The sequence below is a fragment of the Zalophus californianus genome, chromosome 14 (genome assembly GCF_009762305.2).
Source record: "Zalophus californianus isolate mZalCal1 chromosome 14, mZalCal1.pri.v2, whole genome shotgun sequence".
NCBI lineage: Eukaryota > Metazoa > Chordata > Mammalia > Carnivora > Otariidae > Zalophus > Zalophus californianus.
In genome coordinates, this window is record NC_045608.1 from 93960993 (window position 1) to 93981952 (window position 20960).

The following is a 20960-nucleotide window of genomic DNA, read 5'->3' on the forward strand; positions in this document are numbered from 1 at the left end:
TCTAATAGGCAACTGGCATGGTTAAGTTCAGGCTGCAAGTGGGCTGCAATTCAAGTCAGCTCCATTTTCAAAGCCCCTGCGGTGCCATCTGGGTCTATACTTTGTGGGCAGCACTTAGTGGGCTGGTCTGGGACGTGGCAGTGGTCTACCCCACAATTCAGTTCTCAACTCCTTTGGGATGTAGGTTAGGGCCAAATCCATGCATGCACAGCTTGGGGGTGAGCCCAGGAGTTCACATACAACTGCACAGGATCCCTGTCCCAAGATGCGTCCACTCCTCCATCTCCCTGACTCTGTGCCTTGGGGACACTCTTCTGCTGTCTCCTCCGGCTGGAAAGCCAGGGCTTGAGTCTCATGGCCCTGCTGTGCACCTTCCATGGCTGACCTGCCTCCAGGTGCACGAGGTGGGAGGGTAGAGGAAAGAGCCATATGGGATTCCCCTCCATTCTCAGGATCTTCCTCCTCTGCTGCCCTGGGGCTGCCTCCAGCTTTGAAGAACGCCACTTCCGGACTGGGGCCTGCCTGGGGCCTGGGGGTAAGAGCAAGGCCAAAACACCAGCAGCCCCGGCTCTTGCTCACCCTTTCCCACACTCAGAGCATGGAGGCTCCACTGGGAGCACTTCCTGCCCGGCCCAGGGCAAGTCCTGAGCTCCAGGCTGGCAAATACGGAAGGGAAAACAGAGTGGCCCATGCCAGTCACTCACGGGGTTTCCTTCCCCCACCCTGCCCACTTCCGCTGACCGCCGGAGTCCCCAGAGCTGCTCCGCACCTTCTGTCCAGGCTCTCAGCTGCACTCGAGGGGAGAGATGGGCTAACCCCCGGCAGCCCCGTGAAAAAGATCTGAGACGGGTGGTTCGGGTTGGTGTTCCGCCACTGGCCATGTTCCCCAACTGGTCCCTGTAGACAGCTGGCCTGGTCCAACCCAGACGAGGCAGCTGAGGAGCAGGAGGGACGGTGCTTGCTGCCGTGACGGTTCCCACACCCTGCACTACCCAAGGTTGTGCCCTAGCTCGGTCCGGATGGTCCTGGTCTGGAGCACCAGCTGGGGATCTCGGCATGCGACAGAAAGGCCCTCCGGGGGGCTGGAGCAGCAGGTGGAGCACCAGGAGCTCAGGCCAACTGCACACTTAGCACCGGTGGGGGCCACGGAGGTGAGGACACACCAGAGTGACGAGCGGAGGGAGGGAAGCAGGTCAACCAGGAGATGGAGCCGAGTCCCGCAGGCCTGGGCTGAGCCCACCAGGAGGCTGCAGGCACCTGGCCAACCAGAGCTGAGATGTACCATGTGAACTGCACCAAGGAGGGGCCAGACTGCCCGGGCGGGGCTGCTCTCAGCTCCCACGCTCACACCCCTGTGCTTTTCCAAGGAAAACCCACACCCACAGAGCAAGCATTTCAAGGAGAAGCTCCAAGAGCAACCCATGTTTCTGCAAAAGGCCATGAAGACAAGGAGAGAAGCAACAGGGCTCAGCAAAGGAGTCCAGTTCCGTCTTCCAGAATTAAGAGCTCAAGGCACTGTCTTCCCCAGAAACAGCCACACTTTAGTAGGAGACGGAAAGACCTCCCTCAAAACACAATAAAACCTAACGAGCCACAGAGATGGTTCTAGACCAAGCAGCAGGGTCTGTCAGGGGCCCTGGCTGGAACCTTCTCAAGTGGACCTATGTGGGGAGCAGCTGGGGCTAGAGTGACACCAGCCTGGAAAGGCTCCTCAGGGCTGGGCCGTTCCTGGGGTGAGGAAGCTCCCGGCCCCCTTGAGATGGCCACCTTGCAGGGAGCTGGCCCCTCCATTCACTGGTGGCTCCAAGCAAGGCGGGACTCCACACAAAGGCCCACAGCATGCTCCCTGTGGGGCAGGCAGAAGGTGCAGCTGGAGCCAGGCCCAGGCCCCCCGCCCGGTGCCCGTCAGAGCCCCATCAGAGCCCCCGGGCCCTGACCGCACAGGTGCACTTTCTACCCCCGCCAGTGGAGACGTGAGGTCACTGCTCCGGGCGGGGCACTGACTGATGTAAGGACCATTCTTAGCTGCACAGATGCCTCACCCAGCCGTGGCCCTTGGGCCAGCATGGCTCAGGCTCAGGAATGCGACAGCCTTGATGAGGCCCCACACCAGCCGCCTCAGTGCGGGACTCAGGGTGGGGTGGGGGCACCACAGTCAGGTCAAATACTAATCGAGTATTTGGACAAGCACTGCCCTGAGTGGTCTGCTCATCAGGAAGGAACACCCTGGTGCAGGGAACAAGGGCTCTGGATGGAGAAGCTCAGGCTGTCACCCCAAGACCCTGAGGTGCCCTGCCCCCACGCCTCCCAGGACCTTCAATGAGCTGTGAATTCCCATCACCCACAACAACTATGGGAGGGAGGGACGAGCCCCAGAAGTTGGGCTATCACCCTACAACATGCCAGGGATGTATGTCCTGGAGACCCCCTTCCTTGGATGGAGGAAACTCAACCAGCCCAGAGCTCCAACAATGCAGGAAGCCCAGACTGTCACCTCCCATGCCCCAGGCCACGTCCTTCCTGCTCAGGCTGGTAGCCTGGGAGCTGGATTCCTCTGCCCATCACCAACTCCAGCTGCTGCCTCCTGCACCTGACCATGTCAACTCCTGTGGCCTCCCCAGCCCCCTCCCCTCACTCCCACCCCCAGCCTAGACCCAGACCTTCCCCTTTCCACTATCAAAAGCTCTCTGTAATTCAAAATCCATCCAAAACACATCCCAAAGGAGTAGGTTTTTGTGACCTTGGGTTAGACAGTGGTTTCTTGGGTATGACAACAAAAGCATAAGCAACACCCACCCACCCACACACACAAACACATCAGACTGCAGCAAATTTAAAATCTTTTGTGCTTAAGACGAAAGTGAAAAGACAACCCACCGGATGGGAGAAAAAAATTGCAAATCATATGCCTGATAAGGTTCTAGTATGCAGTGCATATAAGGAACTCTACAACTCAGTAATAAAAAGACAAACAACCACACTTAAAAATGGGCAGAGGCCTGACCAAAGAAGATACACAGATGGCCAAAAAGCACATGACAAGATGCTCAACATCAGTAGTCATCAGGGAAATGCAAATCAAAACCACACTGAGATCCCAGGTGACACCCACTAAGATGGCTAGAATCAAAAGACCACATAGTAACAAGTGTTGGTGAAGATGCGCAAGGATCAGAACCCTCACACGCCACCGTGGACACAGCATGGCAGCTCCTCAAATAATTCAAAACAGATCTACCATCTGACCCAACGATTCCACTGCTGGTCTATTCCAAGAGAAATGAAAACAAATGTCCACACAGAAACTTGTACATGAATTTCAAAGCAGCATTATATTGGCCAAAAAGATGTTGAACAACCCAAATGTCCATTGACTGAAGAACAAAAGGGATATATCCATACAATGAAATATTATGGTCCAGCCTCAGGAGTGGAGCATGGGTACGCTGTACGTGGAGGAGCCTGGGAACACTGTGAGGTTTTACATGACTCCACTTATGTGAAGTGTCCTTAGAGACAGCAGATCAGTGGCTGCTGAGGGCAGAGGTCGGGAGGAATGAAGAGTGATCACCAGCAGGTACAAGGTTCCTTTTTGGGGTAGGTGATGAAAATGGTCTAACATTACACGGTGGTGGTTGCACAACTCTGTGGATAGACTAAAATCCCCCAACTGTATACTTGAAATGGGTAACAGAACCCCTCCAGCTCCCATGCCCTCTCCAGGTACACCCGTCTCCCCAAATCTGCACCTGAAGCTCTCTGAAGAGCTCATCTGAATTACCACATAGATGTTTCTTATAAATCATTATATTGCCATTTATATATCAAATTTTGCTGATCCATTCACCCACCAATGGACACTTGAGTTGCTCCCACATTTTAGCTGTTGTGAATAGTGCAGCTAGAATGTGAGCATACAAATATCTCAGGACCCTGCTTTCAACCCTTCCGGGCAGATACCCAGAAGAAGAACCGCTGGATCATATGGTGATTCTATTTTTTATTTTTTAAGGAACATCCATACTGTTTTCCACAGGGGCTACACTGGTGTGCATTCCCACCAACAGTGGGTGAAGGTGCCTCTTTCTCCACACCCTCGCCAACACTTGCTGGTTTTCTTTTTCTGGGAGCAGCCGTCCTACTCGGTGTGAGGTGGGACCTCAGTGTAGTTTGAGCTGCATTTCCCTGATGATTACGGAAGCTGAGCATCTTTTCTTGTGCTTATTGGCCACTTATACATCTGCCTTGGAAAAATATTTTTCCAGTCTTTTATTCATTTTTAATTGGATTGTTTGGTTTTTTGTCATTGAGTTTTAGAAGCTCTTTCTATAGTCTTTTTTTTTTAATATTTATTTATTTATTTGACAGAGAGAGAGAGGAGCAATAAGCAGGGGCAGCGACAGAGAGAGGCAGGCTCCCCGCCAAGCAGGGAGCCCGATGAGGGGCTCGATCGCAGGACCCTGGGATCATGACCCGAGCCAAACTACAGTCTTAATACTAATCCCTAATTGGATAGATGATTTGCACATATTTTCTCCCATTCTATAGGCTGCCTTTTTACTCTGTGGATAGTCTTTTGATGCATAAAACTTTTTGATTTTATAAAGTTTAATTTGCCTTTTTGTTTTTTCCTGTGCCTTTGGTGTCACATCCAAGAAATCACTGCCAAATCCAATGTCATGATGCTTTTCTCCTATGTTTTCTTCTAAGAATTTTATGGTTTTAGGTGTCACATTTAGGTCTTTGATCCATTTTGAGTTCATTTTTATATATGGTGCCAAGGTAAGCGTCTAACTTCATTCTTTTGCATGTGGATATCCCATTTCTCCGAACCATTTGTTGAGAAGACTGTCCTTTCTCCACTGAATGGTCTTGGCACCCTTGCTGAAAATCATTTAACTATATATGTAAGGGTTGTTTCCAGGCTCTCTACTCTATTCCAGTGGTCTATTTGTCTTTATGCCAATAACACACTGTCTTGATTACTGTACCTTTGCAGTTATTTTGAAATCTGAAAGTGTGAGTCCCTCTAGTTTTGTTCTTGAGATTGTTTTGACTTTTTGGGGTCCCTCAATATTCCATATGAATTTTAGGACTGGTTTTTCTATTTCTTCAAAAAAACCAGAAGGATTTTGATAGGGATTCCATTAAATCTGAGATTGCTTTGGGTAGTATTGACATTTAAACAATACTGAGTCTTTCAGTCCGTGAACATTTACTTATGTCTTCAATTTCTTTCACCAGTGTTTTGTAGTTTTCATTGTATAAGTCTTTTACCTCCTTGGTTAATTCCTAAGTATTTATACTTTTCATATCATCATAAATGGAACTGTTTTTGTAATTTCCTGAGTGCCCTGTAACCTGCTCTTGGTTGCACTGGGGGATTAAGCTGTTGTGTCATTTCCTACATTAAGAAGCCTGAATCTTGGGGTGCCTGGGGTGGCTTAGTTAGTTGAGCATCCAACTCTTGATTCAGGTTCAGGTAATATTCTCAGAGTTGTGGGATTGAGCCCCGTGTTGGGCTCTGTGCTCAGTGGGACATCTGCTTGAGATTCTCTCCTTCTCCCTCTGCCCCGCCCCACCACTCTCTAAATAAATAAATAAATAAATCTAAAAAAGAAGAAGAAGAAGAAGCTTGAATCTCTGCCTTCTAGAGATGTCTGTGAACTCAGCTTCCTATCCATGGATCACAGCCTCCAGCCATAGGCATCAGCAGCCTCTACTCTGGCCTGCCTCTGACCCATTGACAGTCCTTTCCCATCACAGAAGCTTGCACTTGGAAAATTGAGACAATGCTGGATTCAACTGCCAGGGTATCCCCTGTATGCTGGATATACTAAGAGCTGCCTACAGGATCTAACCAGTAAACAGTGACAGCCCAAGTGCAGCCAAACACTCAGGTGGGCTTGGAAGCAGCAGGTACCAGAGCAATGTGAGCCCACTGTGAGCATGCTGTGGCCACAAATCAGGTGGTTAGCCTCAGTGAGTCTGCAGGTGCCAAGGGTCCCCAGGGAGGGGATACCCTGTCTCAGCCACTGGACAGGCCTCCAAACAGCACATTCAGATCTAAAGGTGCACACTAGTCGTCTTCTGTCATGCTTCACTTGAATAGACCCATCCAGGGAGAATTGGGTAAGCAAGGGGCTATAAGCCATTATCACAGGAGGGATGGCCAATGGACCTGAGGGGGATCAGCACAGAGAAAAGGCCCCCAGGGAGGTGGGGTCATGATGCTACCTTCACACACACAGGACCATCCTGGGAGGGGCTGAGGGTCTGCATGGATCTCAGGGAAAAAGGCATGAGAGGTTCAGCTGCTACTATGGAGCCATTAACAGAGCCCTGCGCAGGTGTACTCACACCTGGGAGGAAGCTCCCCATCACAGGAAGCAAGTGCTAGAGGAACACCTGGCAGGAATGACAAAGATTTTGAGCAAGCCCACCCAAGGGGACCCCCGAAATTCCAGTGGACACCCTGTTCCAATGCCATAGGTGACTCTCATGGGGCCAGGACAGGAAGTGGAGGGCTCCACCCAAGGCCTTTGAGACCCGTTCCATACTGGCCTTCCGTGACTTGGAGGACATTTGAAGACATGGATGGCAACAGCACATTAGCTCTGCTGTGACACACAGCTACCACCAAGAGGTAATCCCATGACACAGCCTCTACCACTGGTCGCCAGGGCCACCTCTGCACATGTCTACACTCTGTGGGCAGAGCCTTCTCTCTTCTTATCCCCTCTCCTATGCTCAGCACATTCCTCCCACTACGATGCTTCAGGTTCATCCTTAAAGACCCCGTACTGTGTATCTGCTTCACAAGACAGTCTCAGCATCCCCTTACCTGTTCCAAGCTAACACATCTGCTCATGCATCAAGACGTCTGTGCTCTTACCCTGGCAGTTTTGCAAATATAACTGAAAATACAGCAGCCAGGTTTGTACACATTTGGATTTTTACCGAACATGTGGGCACACTGGTACCAACAGGTACGGTGAGAGCAACACGTGCCGCCTACCTCATGCCCTCAGTGGACTGGTGGCAGTAGTTGCGGTAGAGCTGGGGGACACCCAGCGTGGCCTCAGTCAGCACAGCCAGGAAGCCCAGGGTCTCCACAAACAGGGCTGAGTCGATGGACAGGTATGTGACATAGCCCGCCACGCCCGTGAAGGCCAGGACACACTGCACGTAGTCCCCAAAGCTGCTCCAGTGCCAGAAGTGGTGAGGGTCAAAGTCTAGGGCGAGAGGGAGAGAGAAATGTAAACTAGGCATACAGGTCAAGGTCATCATGAGGAGAGAGGATGTGAACTGAGGTGAAGGTCAGCATGAGGAGAGATGAAAACTGAGTGAGGAGGTCAAGGTCAGCACGAGGAGAGATGAAAACTGAGTGAGGAGGTCAAGGTCAGAGTGAGGAGAGAATGTGAACTGAGTGAGGAGGTCAAGGTCAGCATGAGGAGAGAATGTGAACTGAGTGAGGAGGTCAAGGTCAGTGTGAGGAGAGATGAAAACTGAGTGAGGAGGTCAAGGTCAGCGTGAGGAGAGAATGTGAACTGAGTGAGGAGGTCAAGGTCAGCATGAGGAGAGATGAAAACTGAGTGAGGAGGTCAAGGTCAGCGTGAGGAGAGAATGTGAACTGAGTGAGGAAGTCAAGGTCAGCGTGAGGAGAGAATGTGAACTAAGTGAGGAGGTCAAGGTCAGCGTGAGGAGAGAATGTGAACTGAGTGAGGAGGTCAAGGTCAGCGTGAGGAGAGAGGATGTGAACTGAGGTGAAGGTCAGCATGAGCAGAGATGAAAACTGAGTGAGGAAGTCAAGGTCAATGTGAGGAGAGAATGTGAACTGAGTGAGGAGGTCAAGGTCAGCGTGAGGAGAGAGGATGTGAACTGAGGTGAAGGTCAGCATGAACAGAGATGAAAACTGAGTGAGGAAGTCAAGGTCAATGTGAGGAGAGAATGTGAACTGAGTGAGGAGGTCAAGGTCAGCATGAGGAGAGAAGGTGAACTGAGTGAGGTGGTCAAGGTCAATATGCAGAAGATAGATATGGGCTTTGGGGCTCCATATGCTCTTGACCAAGGCACTTGTGAGGGAACCTTGATACAGATATGGATTCAATGTAGAGATGCTAAAATCCTTAAATCCACTATAACATAGTGCAGGGATTGTATTGGAGCCTCTTGAAATCTCTTTTCTGGGTAGAATCCTCACTCCTTCCTCCACAACAGCATTAGTTAACCATGTGTCTCCATCTCTTCAGATGTAAAAGAGGAATAACATAACCTGCCTCCTACAGCTGTTGTAATAGTTACACGAGTTAATCTTATGAACCTTATAAAGTGCCCAGCCCATAATAAGGGCCCAATAAAGGTATGTACTTATCATCACTACACACTTTGTTGATGGAATGTTATCGTTTGCTCGACAGATGTGTCCTACGGAAACGAAACTCTAAGCACTCACAAATCAGCAAACTACATGAAGTTCCTGGGCTTTGGCAGATAAACAAGGGAGGTCCTGGGGACAGAAGTGGCTTCAGGGAAGGTCAGGAAAATGGGGACAAATACAGAGAGAACATGAGGGGGCATGATTTGCCCCAAGACAGGCCTGGCCCTTAGACTGGCAGGGTCTGGAGCCAGGGCACCCCACCAGGGCTGCAGGCATGGGCAATGGGTGGGGTGGCGGGGGCTGGCCATCCAGGGGCCGGGAAGTACCCTAAGGGGAATATTCAACCTGCACACATGTGCCTGTCCTCCCAACCCTGGGCTCTCCCTTCTAGCTCCACTCCCTCTCTCCATATGAGAACATAGCCCTAAGTCTGAGCTAGAAAGGGGAAATGCAGGCAGGAGGGCCAGAGGAGGGATGAATGCATTCTGCAGGCATGACAACACTTCCCACAGCAGGGCAGGGTATGAGCCAGCTGTGCTTCATGGACAAACCCCAGCTGCCACATGGGGGTGGCCTGAGTGTGCAGGGGAGCCTAGCACACAGAGCTGGGGGCAAACACTGAGGTATTCCTTACAGAGAATATGTAATCATGAAAGGATACAGCAAGGGGACGAATCTCAGACCTGGCTGAAGTTCCTGCCTTTGTGCCTGAGGAGGGGAGAGAACGTGGTCAGAGCTGAGAACTTGGGCCAGGACAAGGATGAGCTGAGGATACCAGGTCAGGGTCCAGGGGGCCTTAGGAAACAAGGCCCAAGGTCAATCTGTCGGAAGCCTTTCTATTTTAGGTTCTCAAGGAGCAAGTCAATTAACAAATGACTAAAAGAAAATCCTTACCAAAAATTTCTGAGAAAAGACTGAGGCTAGACCCTTACCTTAGCATATACAAAAATCAATTCAAAATGGATCAAAGACCTAAACATGAGAGATAAAACTCTTAGGAGAACATATAGAGGGAAAAACCTTCACGATGTTGGATTTGTCAATGGTTTCTTAGATGTGACAACAAAAGCAAGGCAACAAAAGAAAAAATAGATAAATTGGATGACATCAAAATTTTAAACTTCTGTGTTCCTAGGGAAAAAAAGCTCTTTGACATTATTGGTCTTGGCAACAATTTTTTAGATATGACACCAAAAGTGAAAGCAACCAAAGCAAAAATAAATGAGTGGAATTACATCAAACTGAAAAGCATCTGCAGAGCAAAAACCACCAGCAAAATGAGAAGGAGACTTACCGAGCAGGTGAAAATATCTGCAGACTGTCCCTCTTACTCCAGGTTTATATCCAAAATATATACGAAACTCATACAACTCAAAGGCAAAAAAAAAAAAAAAAAAAAAAAGCCAATCCAATTAAAAAATGGTCACAGGACTAGATTAGGTCTTTTTCCAAAGTAGACGTACAAACGGCCAACAGACATGTGAGAAGATGCTCAACATCACTCAGCATCAGGGAAATGCAGATTGAAACTATGATGAGAGATCACCTCACACCTGTCAGAACGGCTAAACTCAAGAGGACAAGAAACAGCAGTATTGACGAGGATGTGGAGAAAGAGAACCTTGAGCACTGTGGGTGGGGATGCAAACGGGTACAGCCATTATGGAAAACAGCATGGAGGTTCCTCAAAAAATTAAAAATAGAGCTACCACATGATCTAGCAATTCTACTTCTGGAATATAGCCAAAGGAAATGAAATCACTATCTTGAAGAGATACCTGCACCCCATGCTCACTGCAGCATTACTCACAATAGCCAAGACATGGAAACAACCTCAGTGACCATCAAGAGATGAACGGATAAAGAAAACGTGCTATATATATAACACAATATTATTCAGCCATTAAAAAGGGGGGATGGGAACAGAAATCGTGCCTTTTGTGCCAATATAGATGGATCTTGAGGACGTTATGCTAAGTAAAATCAGTCAGAGAAGGACAAGTACTGTATGCTCTCACTTCTATGTGGAATCCAAAATGACAAACTTACAGAAACAAGAGTAGAATGGTGGTTGTCAGGACTGGGGGTGGTGGAGATGTCAGGCACCAACTTCCAGCCATATGATGAACAAGTTCTGGGATCTAATGTACAGAATGGTAACTATAATTAACAATATTGTATTATACACTTGAAAGTGGCTGGGGCACCTGGCTGGCTCAGTTCATTGAGCATGCAACTCTTGATCTTGGGCTTGTGAGTTCAGGCCCCACTTTGGGTACAGAGTTTACTTTAAAAAAAAAAGAAAGAAAGAAAAGAAAGGAAAAAAAAGAAAGGTGTAAAGAGAGTAGATCTTAAATGTTAAAAAAAAAAAAAAAAAAGGTAAGGGGCACCTGGGTGGCTCAGTCGTTGGGCGTCTGCCTCCAGCTCAGGTCATGATCCCAGGGTCCTGGGATCGAGCCCTGCATCGGGCTCCCTGCTCTGTGGGAAGCCTGCTTCTCCCTCTCCCACTCCCCCTACTTGTGTACCCTCTCTCGCTGTGTGTCTCTCTGTCGAATAAATAAATAAAATCTTAGAAAAAAATAAAAAATAAAGTCCATGAGGGTGTAGAAGTGTTAATCTTACTGTGCACTTATTTCTTAATATATGTGTATTAAATCATCACACTGTACGTCTTAAATGGTTATATGTCAATAATATCTCAATAAAGCTGAAAAAATTAAATTTTTAAAAAAACCTCTGTGTTTCAAAGGACACATCAACAGAGTGAAAGGCAACCCAGGGAATGGGAGAGAATCACATATCCAATAAAGAACTTGTATGTAGAATATATAAAGAATGCTTACAACTCAAAAAACAAACAAAGAAACCCCATGTTTAAAGGGGGCAAAGGAGCTGAACAGACAGTTCATGGTCAATAAGCACATGAAGAATACCCAATGTTGTTAATCATTACGGAAGTGCAAATCAAAACCACAATGAGCTACAACTTCACAACCATTAGGATGGCTGCTATTAAACAGAAATCGGCGTTGGCGAGGACGTGGAGAACCTGGGCCCTTGTCACTGCTGGTGGGAGCACAGAATGTCTGCGGCCACCGTGGAAACAGCAGAGTGTCCTCGCAAAATTAAACACAGAACTACTGTGTGACCCAGGATTCTCCTTCTGGGCATGCGCCCAAAGAACTAAGAAGCAGGGACTCAAACAGACATCCGTGCAACCATGTTCACAGCAACAGTATTCACCATAGCTGAAACACGGAAGCAATTCACTGTCCATCAACAGGTGAATAGACAAGCAAAATGAGGTCTATACATACGACAGTATTATTCAACCTTAAAATGGAAGAAAATTCTGCAATATGCTAAAACACGATGAACTTTAAGGGCATTATGCTGAGTGAAATAAGCCAATTACAAAAAAGAAGAGAAAACAGAGTCCCCATGCCACCCCGGGTGGCAATTCTAATCCAGAGCGAAGGAAGCAAAAGGAACAATTCATCACCATCACCACTGCTGCTGAAAAGGTGAGGCATCCTTCCACTCTGGTAAAGTCCAGACTGTAGAGGAAGAAGATCCCAAATGAGAGGGGTATTGACAGGTAAGCAGCCAAGAGAGGTGAGGGGCATACAAAAGCCAGGAAAATGAAAACTGAGCTGCCACTCCCTTTCCAGTCCAGATGGAGCCACAGAGACCAGATTTACTCTCCCAAACAACTGAAAAAAGGACAAAATATACATCTACGAAACACTGGACACGAGGCAGTAAAGGACAGTGACCTCTGGCAGACAGGAAACAGGTGACGTGAGCCCCAAATGCCCCAGGTTAGGCCTGGAGCGAGTTTCCAGGGAACCCAGGCCAAGGCCACAGAAACCCACAGTGCGGGAGACGACACAACGTCCGGGAAACAAGGCAGCTGGAGTTGATGGGACAAAGCACCACCAAAGCAGGAGAACGCTGCAGGTCTGCACAGGGCTCTCCTCAAGCACTCAGCTGAGCACTGATCACAAGACCAGGGAAAGAACCAACCAAGAGGGTAACTATTCACAGTGCCCAGCGTCCACAAAGGGCCAAGGCTAGTGCCTCCCTATCAGCCAAAGCCCGAAACCTCAAAATTGACAGGGCTTTGGGTAGAACATTCACCGTGACCTTGCTTTCAGTGTGAGGAGTAACTAGTCCAGACTGAGCAATGCTCTGGTCCCACCTAACTAATCTGAAAAGCAAGATTTACAAAGATCAAAGTGTTTCCAAGTTACTCAACTGCATCCCCACAACAAAGCTCACGAATATTTATAGAAACTTAAAAATATCCAGCAGCCAACAAGGTAAAGCACATAATGTCTGACATCCGATCACAAATGACCAGGCATGCGAAGAAAAGGAAAATGTGACCTATAATGAAGAGACAAATTGGCCAACTGAAAAAAAAAAACTCACAGCTGATATCAATGTTGAAATTAACTGACAAGGGTATCAAAACAGTTATTATAATTATATTCCATTTGTTCAAAAGGTTAAGTAGAGACACAGAAAATTATATATCATATATATTATTTAAGACCTACCCCCTGCCCAGGGGTGCCTGGATGGCCCAGTTGTTAAGCGTCTGCCTTGGGCTCAGGTCATGGTCCCAGGGTCCTGGGATCGAGCCCCACATCGGGCTCCCTGCTCTGTGGGAAGCCTGCTTCTCCCTCTCCCACTCCCCCTGCCTGTGTTCCCTCTCTCGCTGTGTCTCTGTCAAATAAGTAAATAAAATCTTAAAAAAAAAAAAAAGACCTACCCCCCAAAAAAACCCATCTGGGGATAAAAATTACAACACCTGAGATGAAAAATATATGGATGGGATTAACATAAGATTAGACAAAGAAGAAAAGACTAGGAAACCTGAAGACAAAGGAAGAGAAGCTGCAAGATACGACAGAACTAAGGTAACGTTGTAATGAACAGACGCATTAGTGAGCTGTGGGACAACTTCGAAGGGCGTCCTTGTGCGGTCTGGGGTCCCTGAATTTTCGGGTGGGGGAGGGCAGAAAAAAGGACCAAGATCGCTGAAGGAAAGAAGGGCCAAAATTTTCCGAAATTTTACAAAACTTTAAGTCATAAATATAAGAAGCACAATGGACCCCAAGCACAAGAAACATGAAGAAAACCACATCAGGGCACATCATAATCACACTTCTCAAAACTAGTAATAAAAAGAAAATGAGAAAGGCAGCAAGAAAAAAAGACATCACGTGCAGAGGAACAAAGAGCAGTGACGTCAGGCCGCTCACCAAGCACAGCCCAGGCAGCAATATCTTGAACGGACCGGAAGAAAACCCGTCAGCTTAGAATTTACACCTCGTGAAAATATCTTCCAACATGAAGGTGGGTGATAAAAACTTTTTTTACATTTCAAAGCTTAAAAAATCCATCACCAGAGACTCGTGCTGCCAGAAATGTTAAAGGAAGTCCTCCAGGCACCATATGGAAATACAGCTCTAACATCTTTGGCTAAGATATGGTAACTAAGGGGGAAAATGTATACGATTTTTTTCTTATAATTTAAATCTCTTTAATAAGTGACTGTCAGACAAAAATAAGAACAAAACAGTAGGGGTTCAGCATATGCAAAGCTGCATGTGCCAAACGATCGATCAATCACAGAGACAGGAGAGGCGAGCAGACCCACCCCTGGCACACACAGGTGGCCGGGCGTCCCCGGAGGGCAGACGAAGGGAAAGATGACCACTGTAAACCGCACAGCAAATGCCCATAAATGGACACAGAAAAAGAAAAATTAAAATTAGCGAAGAGAAATTAGAAAGTATTTTGAACTGAATGAAACGAAAAAGCAACATACAAGCCAAATGCACCACTGTGGAAAGACTCGCGGCCGCCTGCTTAACCTGCGATGTCTGCGCCAGAAGCAAGCGTGCCAGGGGTGAGGGAAGAAACAAGTTAAATGCAAAGTAAAGGGGCACCGGGGCAGCTCAGGCAGGGAAGCATCCGACTCTTGGTTTCGGCTTGGGTCGTGATATCAGGGTCCTGGGATCGAGCCCCGTGTCAGGCTCTGCGCTCAGCGGGGACTCTGCTCGAGATTCTCTCTCCCTCTGCCCCTCCCACTCACGCTCTTTCTAAAAAAAAAAAAAAAAAAAATCAATCAATTTTTAAACCCAAAGTAAATAGATAAAAGGAATTAAGAAGGATAACAGAAACCAATATACAGAAAACAGAAAAAAAGAGAAAATCAATGAAACCAAAGCTAGATCAACCATCTCTAGCCAGAATGATTAGGAAAAACGAGAAGCTGTAAATGACTCACAATGAAATAGATAAAACAAATAAGCATATATCCATCAAGAAGTTGAATGTGGGGCGCCTGGGTGGCTCAGTTGTTAAGTGTCTGCCTTCGGCTCAGGTCATGATCCCAGGGTCCTGGGATTGAGCCCCGCATCTGGCTCCCCGCTCCACGGGAGGCCTGCTTCTCCCTCTCCCACTCCCCCTGCTTGTGTTCCCTCTCTCGCTGTGTCTCTCTCTAATAAATAAAATCTTAAAAAAAAAAAAAGTTGAATGTGAATTAAAAACTTCCCACAAAGATAACTCCAGGAACAGACGGCTTCACTGGGGAACCCTAACAAATATTCGGGGAAGAAATAACAATTCCCCCCAAACTCATCTAGTAAATTGAAAAGTATGGAGTAACTCCCAACTCATTCCATGAAGCCAGCATTACTCTGACACCAAAACCAAATAAAGGCATTACAAGCAAACTACAGACCAACAGCATGCATGAACGTAGATGTAAAAACTCCGAACATGCTGCAGCAAATAAAATCCCACAACATATAAACAGGTTAGTACATCATAACCAAGTAGGGTTTAGCCCAGGAGCGCAAGGCTGTGTTAACGTCCATAAGTCGATCAATGTAATGCACTATATCAAACTAAAAAAGAAAAACATATGGTCATCTCAATAGATGAAGAAAAAGCATTTGACAAAATTCAACATGCAGTCCTGATTAACAGCTGAAGAATAAAAGGGAACTTCCCCAACCTGTGGAAAAAAGGTAACAAAAACCCTGCGGCTAACACCATGCTCATGGTGATGCACTCAATGCTCTTCCCTGGGATCAGGAACAGGGCAAGTGTGCTTGCCACCTTCTGCTCAACACCACACCAGACATTCATCATGGCAACTAAGCAAGAGAAAAGAATGAAAGACATCTTGTCTGGGAAGGAAGAAGGAGAGCTATCTCTGTCTGCAGGTGACACGGATCATGATCATATTTATAAAATACTGAAGGAATCCACTAAAACCTGTCAGTTCAGCAAGATTGCAGACTGTAAGATCAATATACAACAATCAGTTGCATTTCTACATACTAGCGATGACCAATCAGAAAGTGAAATTTAAAAGGCAACACCATCTAGGATACCATCACAGAGTAGGAAACACTTAGGGATAAATCTGACAACGTGCAAGACCAGCACACAGGGAAACTGAGGAAGACACACATGGTGCTCATGTGCCTGAAATCTCGACGTTTTGTGTAGGAGTTCCCAGACCATCCCCGGGTCCGATGATTTTTCTGGAAGGGCTTAATTCCTCCAGCAACAAATTACTGACAACATGTGACACATTCTCAACCAAGGAAGCTCATTAGAGACTCAAAGCCCAGAGTTTTTATTGGGACCAGGTCATGCAGACACTCTGCCTGGCACATATCAAACTTCCAGACTTCCAGAAAGGAAGCAGGTGTCCAGCACCTACCATGTCATACCCACGGTCTAGGTACAGAGAGCCACATTCCCAGTTACGGGAAGGAGGCAAGTCTCCTAAAAATCCCAGATGCCAACCCGGGGCCAACTTTGCAAGTGGGGCTTTCTGAGCACCACAGTTACAAGCATGCTGTGTGAACACTTTCTGCGTAATTATGAAGATATCGATTTTCCCCAAATCAATCTAAGATTCAAGATAATTCCAATCAAAATCCTAGCACGTTTTTTGTAGAAACTGACAGACTGATTCTAAAATTCATACAGAAATGCACAGAATCTAGAACAAAGTTGGAAGACTGACACAACCTGCTTCCAAGACTTATTACCAAGCTACAGTCATGACAGTGTGGGGCTAGCCCAGGGATGGAGAAATCAAGGCAACAGAACAGAGTCCGTCCCGCACCCCCGCCAAGACACTGATCTTGGATAAGCACACAAAGGCAATTTAGTGGAGAAAAGACAGTCTTTGGACAACCACATGCAAAAACAAAGTTGTATCCATACCTCACATCATCAACAAAAAGTAACTCAAAATGGATCACAGCTCTAAATGTAAAACATAAAACTACAGTTATACAAAGATTTCTGATATGACATCAAAAGCATAACACATAAAAGAACAAATCGATAAAGTGGACTTCATAAAAATTAAAAACTCTGCTTGTCACAAGATAATTTTAAGGGAATAAAAAGACAAACCACAAACAGGGAGAAAATATTGCCAGTCACACACCTGATATACAACCCATATCCAAAATGTTAAAAAACAAACCCTCAAAACTCAGTAAGAAAATGTTCAAACTGGCAGATTTGGACACTGCACAGAGAGGACAGATGGGCACAGGAGAAGGTGCTCACCATCATCACCAGTGAGATGAACACCACATCCTCAAACGACTACAAACAGAGAAAGGTCAGACACGGCGTGGAGATGGGTGCGGAACCAGGAACCCGCACGCTGCCAGGGATGTGCTGTGCAACGGCACTCGGCGAGACAGCAGACGTTCGAGGAAGTCGAACACACTTACCATCGGATCCAGGCAGTCCACTCCTACGTATACACTCGGGAAAAGAAAGCATACGTTCACATGAAAACCTGTACACAAACGTTCAGAGCAGCTTTATCTGTACCAGCCCCGACCTGGAAACGACCCAAATGTCCATCCACCAGCGAACAAGCAAAAACCGTGGCACAGCTGTGTGATGCAATACCACCAGACACCAACACGGAATGGACCGTTGGTTCATGCTACAACTCGGACACATGTCAAAACGATTCTGCTGCGTGGAAGAAGCAGATGAAACAGAGGACACACTGTACGATTCCGTTTGCACCAAAGTCTAGTAAATGCAAATGGATGTGCAGATGGAAAGCGGATTAGTGGGTGCCTGCTGGGGGGGAGGCAGGTTGGGGTGGCAGAGGGAACCCGTGGAGGTGACAGGCATGTTCAGGGTCTCAGGTTTCACAGGGGGAGGTTTCACGGTGCACACGTCAAAACTTATCCAAACCGTACACTTTAACACGTGCTCGCGGCGTGATGATTCTGTCTCAACAACACTCTGCAGTCCGAAGGGACCAGGGAGTGACGGAGCCACACAGTGGGGAGAAGGGCCCCCCAGTGCTCGGGAGCCACCTTGGGCACTGTCCACACCACCAGACCACAGGTTCCCGAGCTGTGTCTGGGGTCGACTACACAGGACGGCAGTTGTACCTGAAGCTTCCCCAAAAGCAGACAAGAGCCCCCTCCCAGCTGAGACCCAGGTTCCAGGGCCTGACCCCTCTCAGGTGGCTGGAGGGACATGCCTCCCCTCGCAGCGAGCCCGCGGGTGCTCTGTCTGGGCTGGCTATCACCCCCACACACCCCGCACGCACCCCATCACACAAGCTTCTGCGCTCTCCTGGTCAGGCCTTGGGAGCTGCCCAGCTCCAGTCCTGCCCCAGAGCCCCATTCCCACCTTGAGGGCACATTTGCTGCTCTCTCACCACCCCAGGCTCTCAGGAGTCCACACTCCCCAGACCACAGGACAGACACCCATTCCTGTGGGACGCAACCCTCGTCAGACCCCCTCGGCTCACACGTTCCTTGTCCTCCTACGTACTGGGGACCCCATCTTTTCTGTGGGGAGATGCTAGTCCCGTTTCCTGAGTCTCTGGAGTTATGGGGGGGAGCTCCATGGCCAAACCCATGACCCTTTGATAAGGCAGGAGGTCCTCCAAGCGACACAGACCTCTGCAGAGTCCGGAGGGGGGTACAACACTGTGAAAAGTGTGTCCACAGACCACACCAACAGGGACATCTGAGCAGAAGCCACGTTTGGCCCCTGACCCCGAGGACACCACCACCGACACCACACCCATCACCAAACTCCCTATGCCTGCCTAGCACCCTTCTTCCTATTCTTTCCCGACAAGAAATTCTGGAGGGGGGGCCTCCACTCGTAACTGCCCATGTCCTTTCCCGGTGCAGGAAGTGACTGTCCCACATGGAGAAGCAGAGAAGCGTTCACTCCCGAGGTCCACAGGGGTGCATGGACAGAGGGACCCTATGGGACAATCCTCACCAGTGACAAGTCCCTGCAAACAGCACCTTGGCTGTACATCAGCGCAAAACACCAAATACTATGGATTCATCCTGGATTCTCCCAAGAATGGATGTTTTTAACCAGGAAAACATCAACACATTAGTGACCTAGCAGTCTCCTGTTAGTAAATTAAGGCTGGATTTCCATAAAGTCCCAATTCTAAACAGAACTGCAGCTCTGAAGGTTTTCCGAGAGTTCAGCCCACCCTCAGCTCCTCTGAGTCCAACCTTCCCAGACTAACGTTCCCCTCAACAGGATTGCTTTACTTTGCCTGGGGGAGGTCACCACCTAAAGGGAAGAAAGGATCTAACTTCCGTCCATGACAGAAGCAACCCAAGGACAGTAATTTTACCCAAGAATATATGACAAATGTTCTTTTGAATGTCATTAACAAAACAAACAGATCAAGCCTGAAAGAACCCTAAAAATTGCACACAGGGAAGCGGTGATGAGGAGAGCACCCTGCGAACCCGTGCAGTCTGCCTCGACACCCAGCATTCCTTGCACAACACGCACACTCCAACCTGACCTCCCCGCCACCTGCAGGACAAGCCTGCCCAGCCCAAGGCCAGGACCAGCTTCTCATCACAGCCTCACGCCCCGCAAACCCCCAAACTGCACAATGGTAAGGAGCTGCCCCACGTGGGCCATGATCACGGGCACAGGACACAGCCCCACAGTGCCAAGCTTAACCCCTCCTGGGCTGAAGCTCACCAAAGCACAAAGAAGTGGGCATGCACCATTGTGCCAAGCTCTGGAGCTCACAGGTCCCTGGGCCCAGCTCCCTGATGAGGGACCTGAGGTCAGAGGGGCTCCCTCCAGGTCCCCTCCTCCACTGTCTCTGCCTTCTGGACTCCAGAAGGCAAGCAACACCCCCCCCCAGGACATGTCCTCAGCACCTCCTCAGTGTGAAGGCCAGAATCAGGGGACCCCAGAGAGTAGCCCGTTGGGGGTCCCAAGGACCTGGTTGGTCTCCACCACCTGACTCCTCCCCACACCAAGCCAGTCCCGAGGCAGTTATCCTGAGGCCGCTGCAGGGAAAAAGACACAAGTCCAGGTCCCTCTCCTAACACAGCAGTGCCAAGAGAAACTAAACACTAACTTCTAATAATCCACAAAACAAGCATCATTTAGAATTCTTGGGACAGTTGAAGAAGCAATATTCCCTTTGAATATATATGATTTATAATAAAATGAGAACCCAATTAAAAATAGGCAAGGGACCTGAACACTTTTCCAAAGACACACAAATGACCAAGAAGCATGTGAAAAGATGCTCAACATCACCAGTCATTAGGGAAATGCAAATCACAACCACACTGAGATCCCACTTTGCAGCTACCATGATGGTGAGCAAAAAGACAATAAAAAGTTTGGGTGAGGATGTGGAGAAATTGGAAACTGGATGTGCAGCTGGTAGGGATGCAGAATGGTGCACTTTGGAAAACAGTCTGGAGTGCCTCAATGTTTATGCGGAGTTACTATATGGCCAGCGATCCCTCTCCCACATGTGTCCCTACAGAACTGAAAACATATGTCGTATAAAAACTTGTACACGAATATTCACAGCTATATTATTCATGAAGGTGAAACATTCAAAATGTCCATCGATGGATGAAAGGGTAAGCAAAACGTAGTATATTCATATCATGGAGGATTATGTGGCCTTGAAAAGGAATAAGGCACTACGGCACAGATAAATCTGGAAAACACTATGCTGAGTGGAAGAAGCCACATACTGATTACTCACTTATGGAAACGTCCAGAATAGGCAAATCCAGACAGAGAACATAGACAAGTCGTTTCCCAGGGTTGGGGTAATGGAGAAACTGGGATGTATAGGGTTTCTTTTTGGGGGGATGGAAATGTTCTGTAATTAAACATTTTTTAATGTAAATAATCTCTACACCCAACATGGGGCTTGAACTCACGACCACAAGAGTCTCATGCTCTTCTGACTAAGCCAGCAAGGTGCCCCAAGAAATAAATGTTTTGTAATTGGATAGTGGTGATGATTATACAATATTGTGAATGTACTAAAAACCACTGAACTATATAAGGTGATTAAAATGGTGAATTTGATGCAAATTTTATCTCAAAAAGATATCAAAGATAAATTTTACGGCATGTGAATTTCACTTCAAAAAACAAATTTTAATAATTAATATGTAAGACAACAAAATAGTTTCAATGTATGTGATGTTTTACAGAGAGAGATACAGATAGAAATACCCACTTT

The 20960-nt window shown here is 47.7% G+C and overlaps 1 protein-coding gene across 3 annotated transcripts in view; it reads right to left on the bottom strand.

Moving 5' to 3' along the window:
- SLC66A2 (solute carrier family 66 member 2) overlaps nt 1-20960 on the bottom strand; it is a 53784-nt gene that overhangs the window by 2253 nt on the left and 30571 nt on the right. For 2 of the 3 annotated variants that reach the window (XM_027600813.2, XM_027600814.2), the window contains one exon: nt 7019-7235. The exons of the other annotated variant lie outside the window; for it this stretch is intronic. In XM_027600813.2, the coding sequence (XP_027456614.1) occupies nt 7019-7235 (217 nt within the window). The remainder of the gene's footprint in view (nt 1-7018; nt 7236-20960) is intronic. 3 annotated transcript variants of the gene reach the window in all.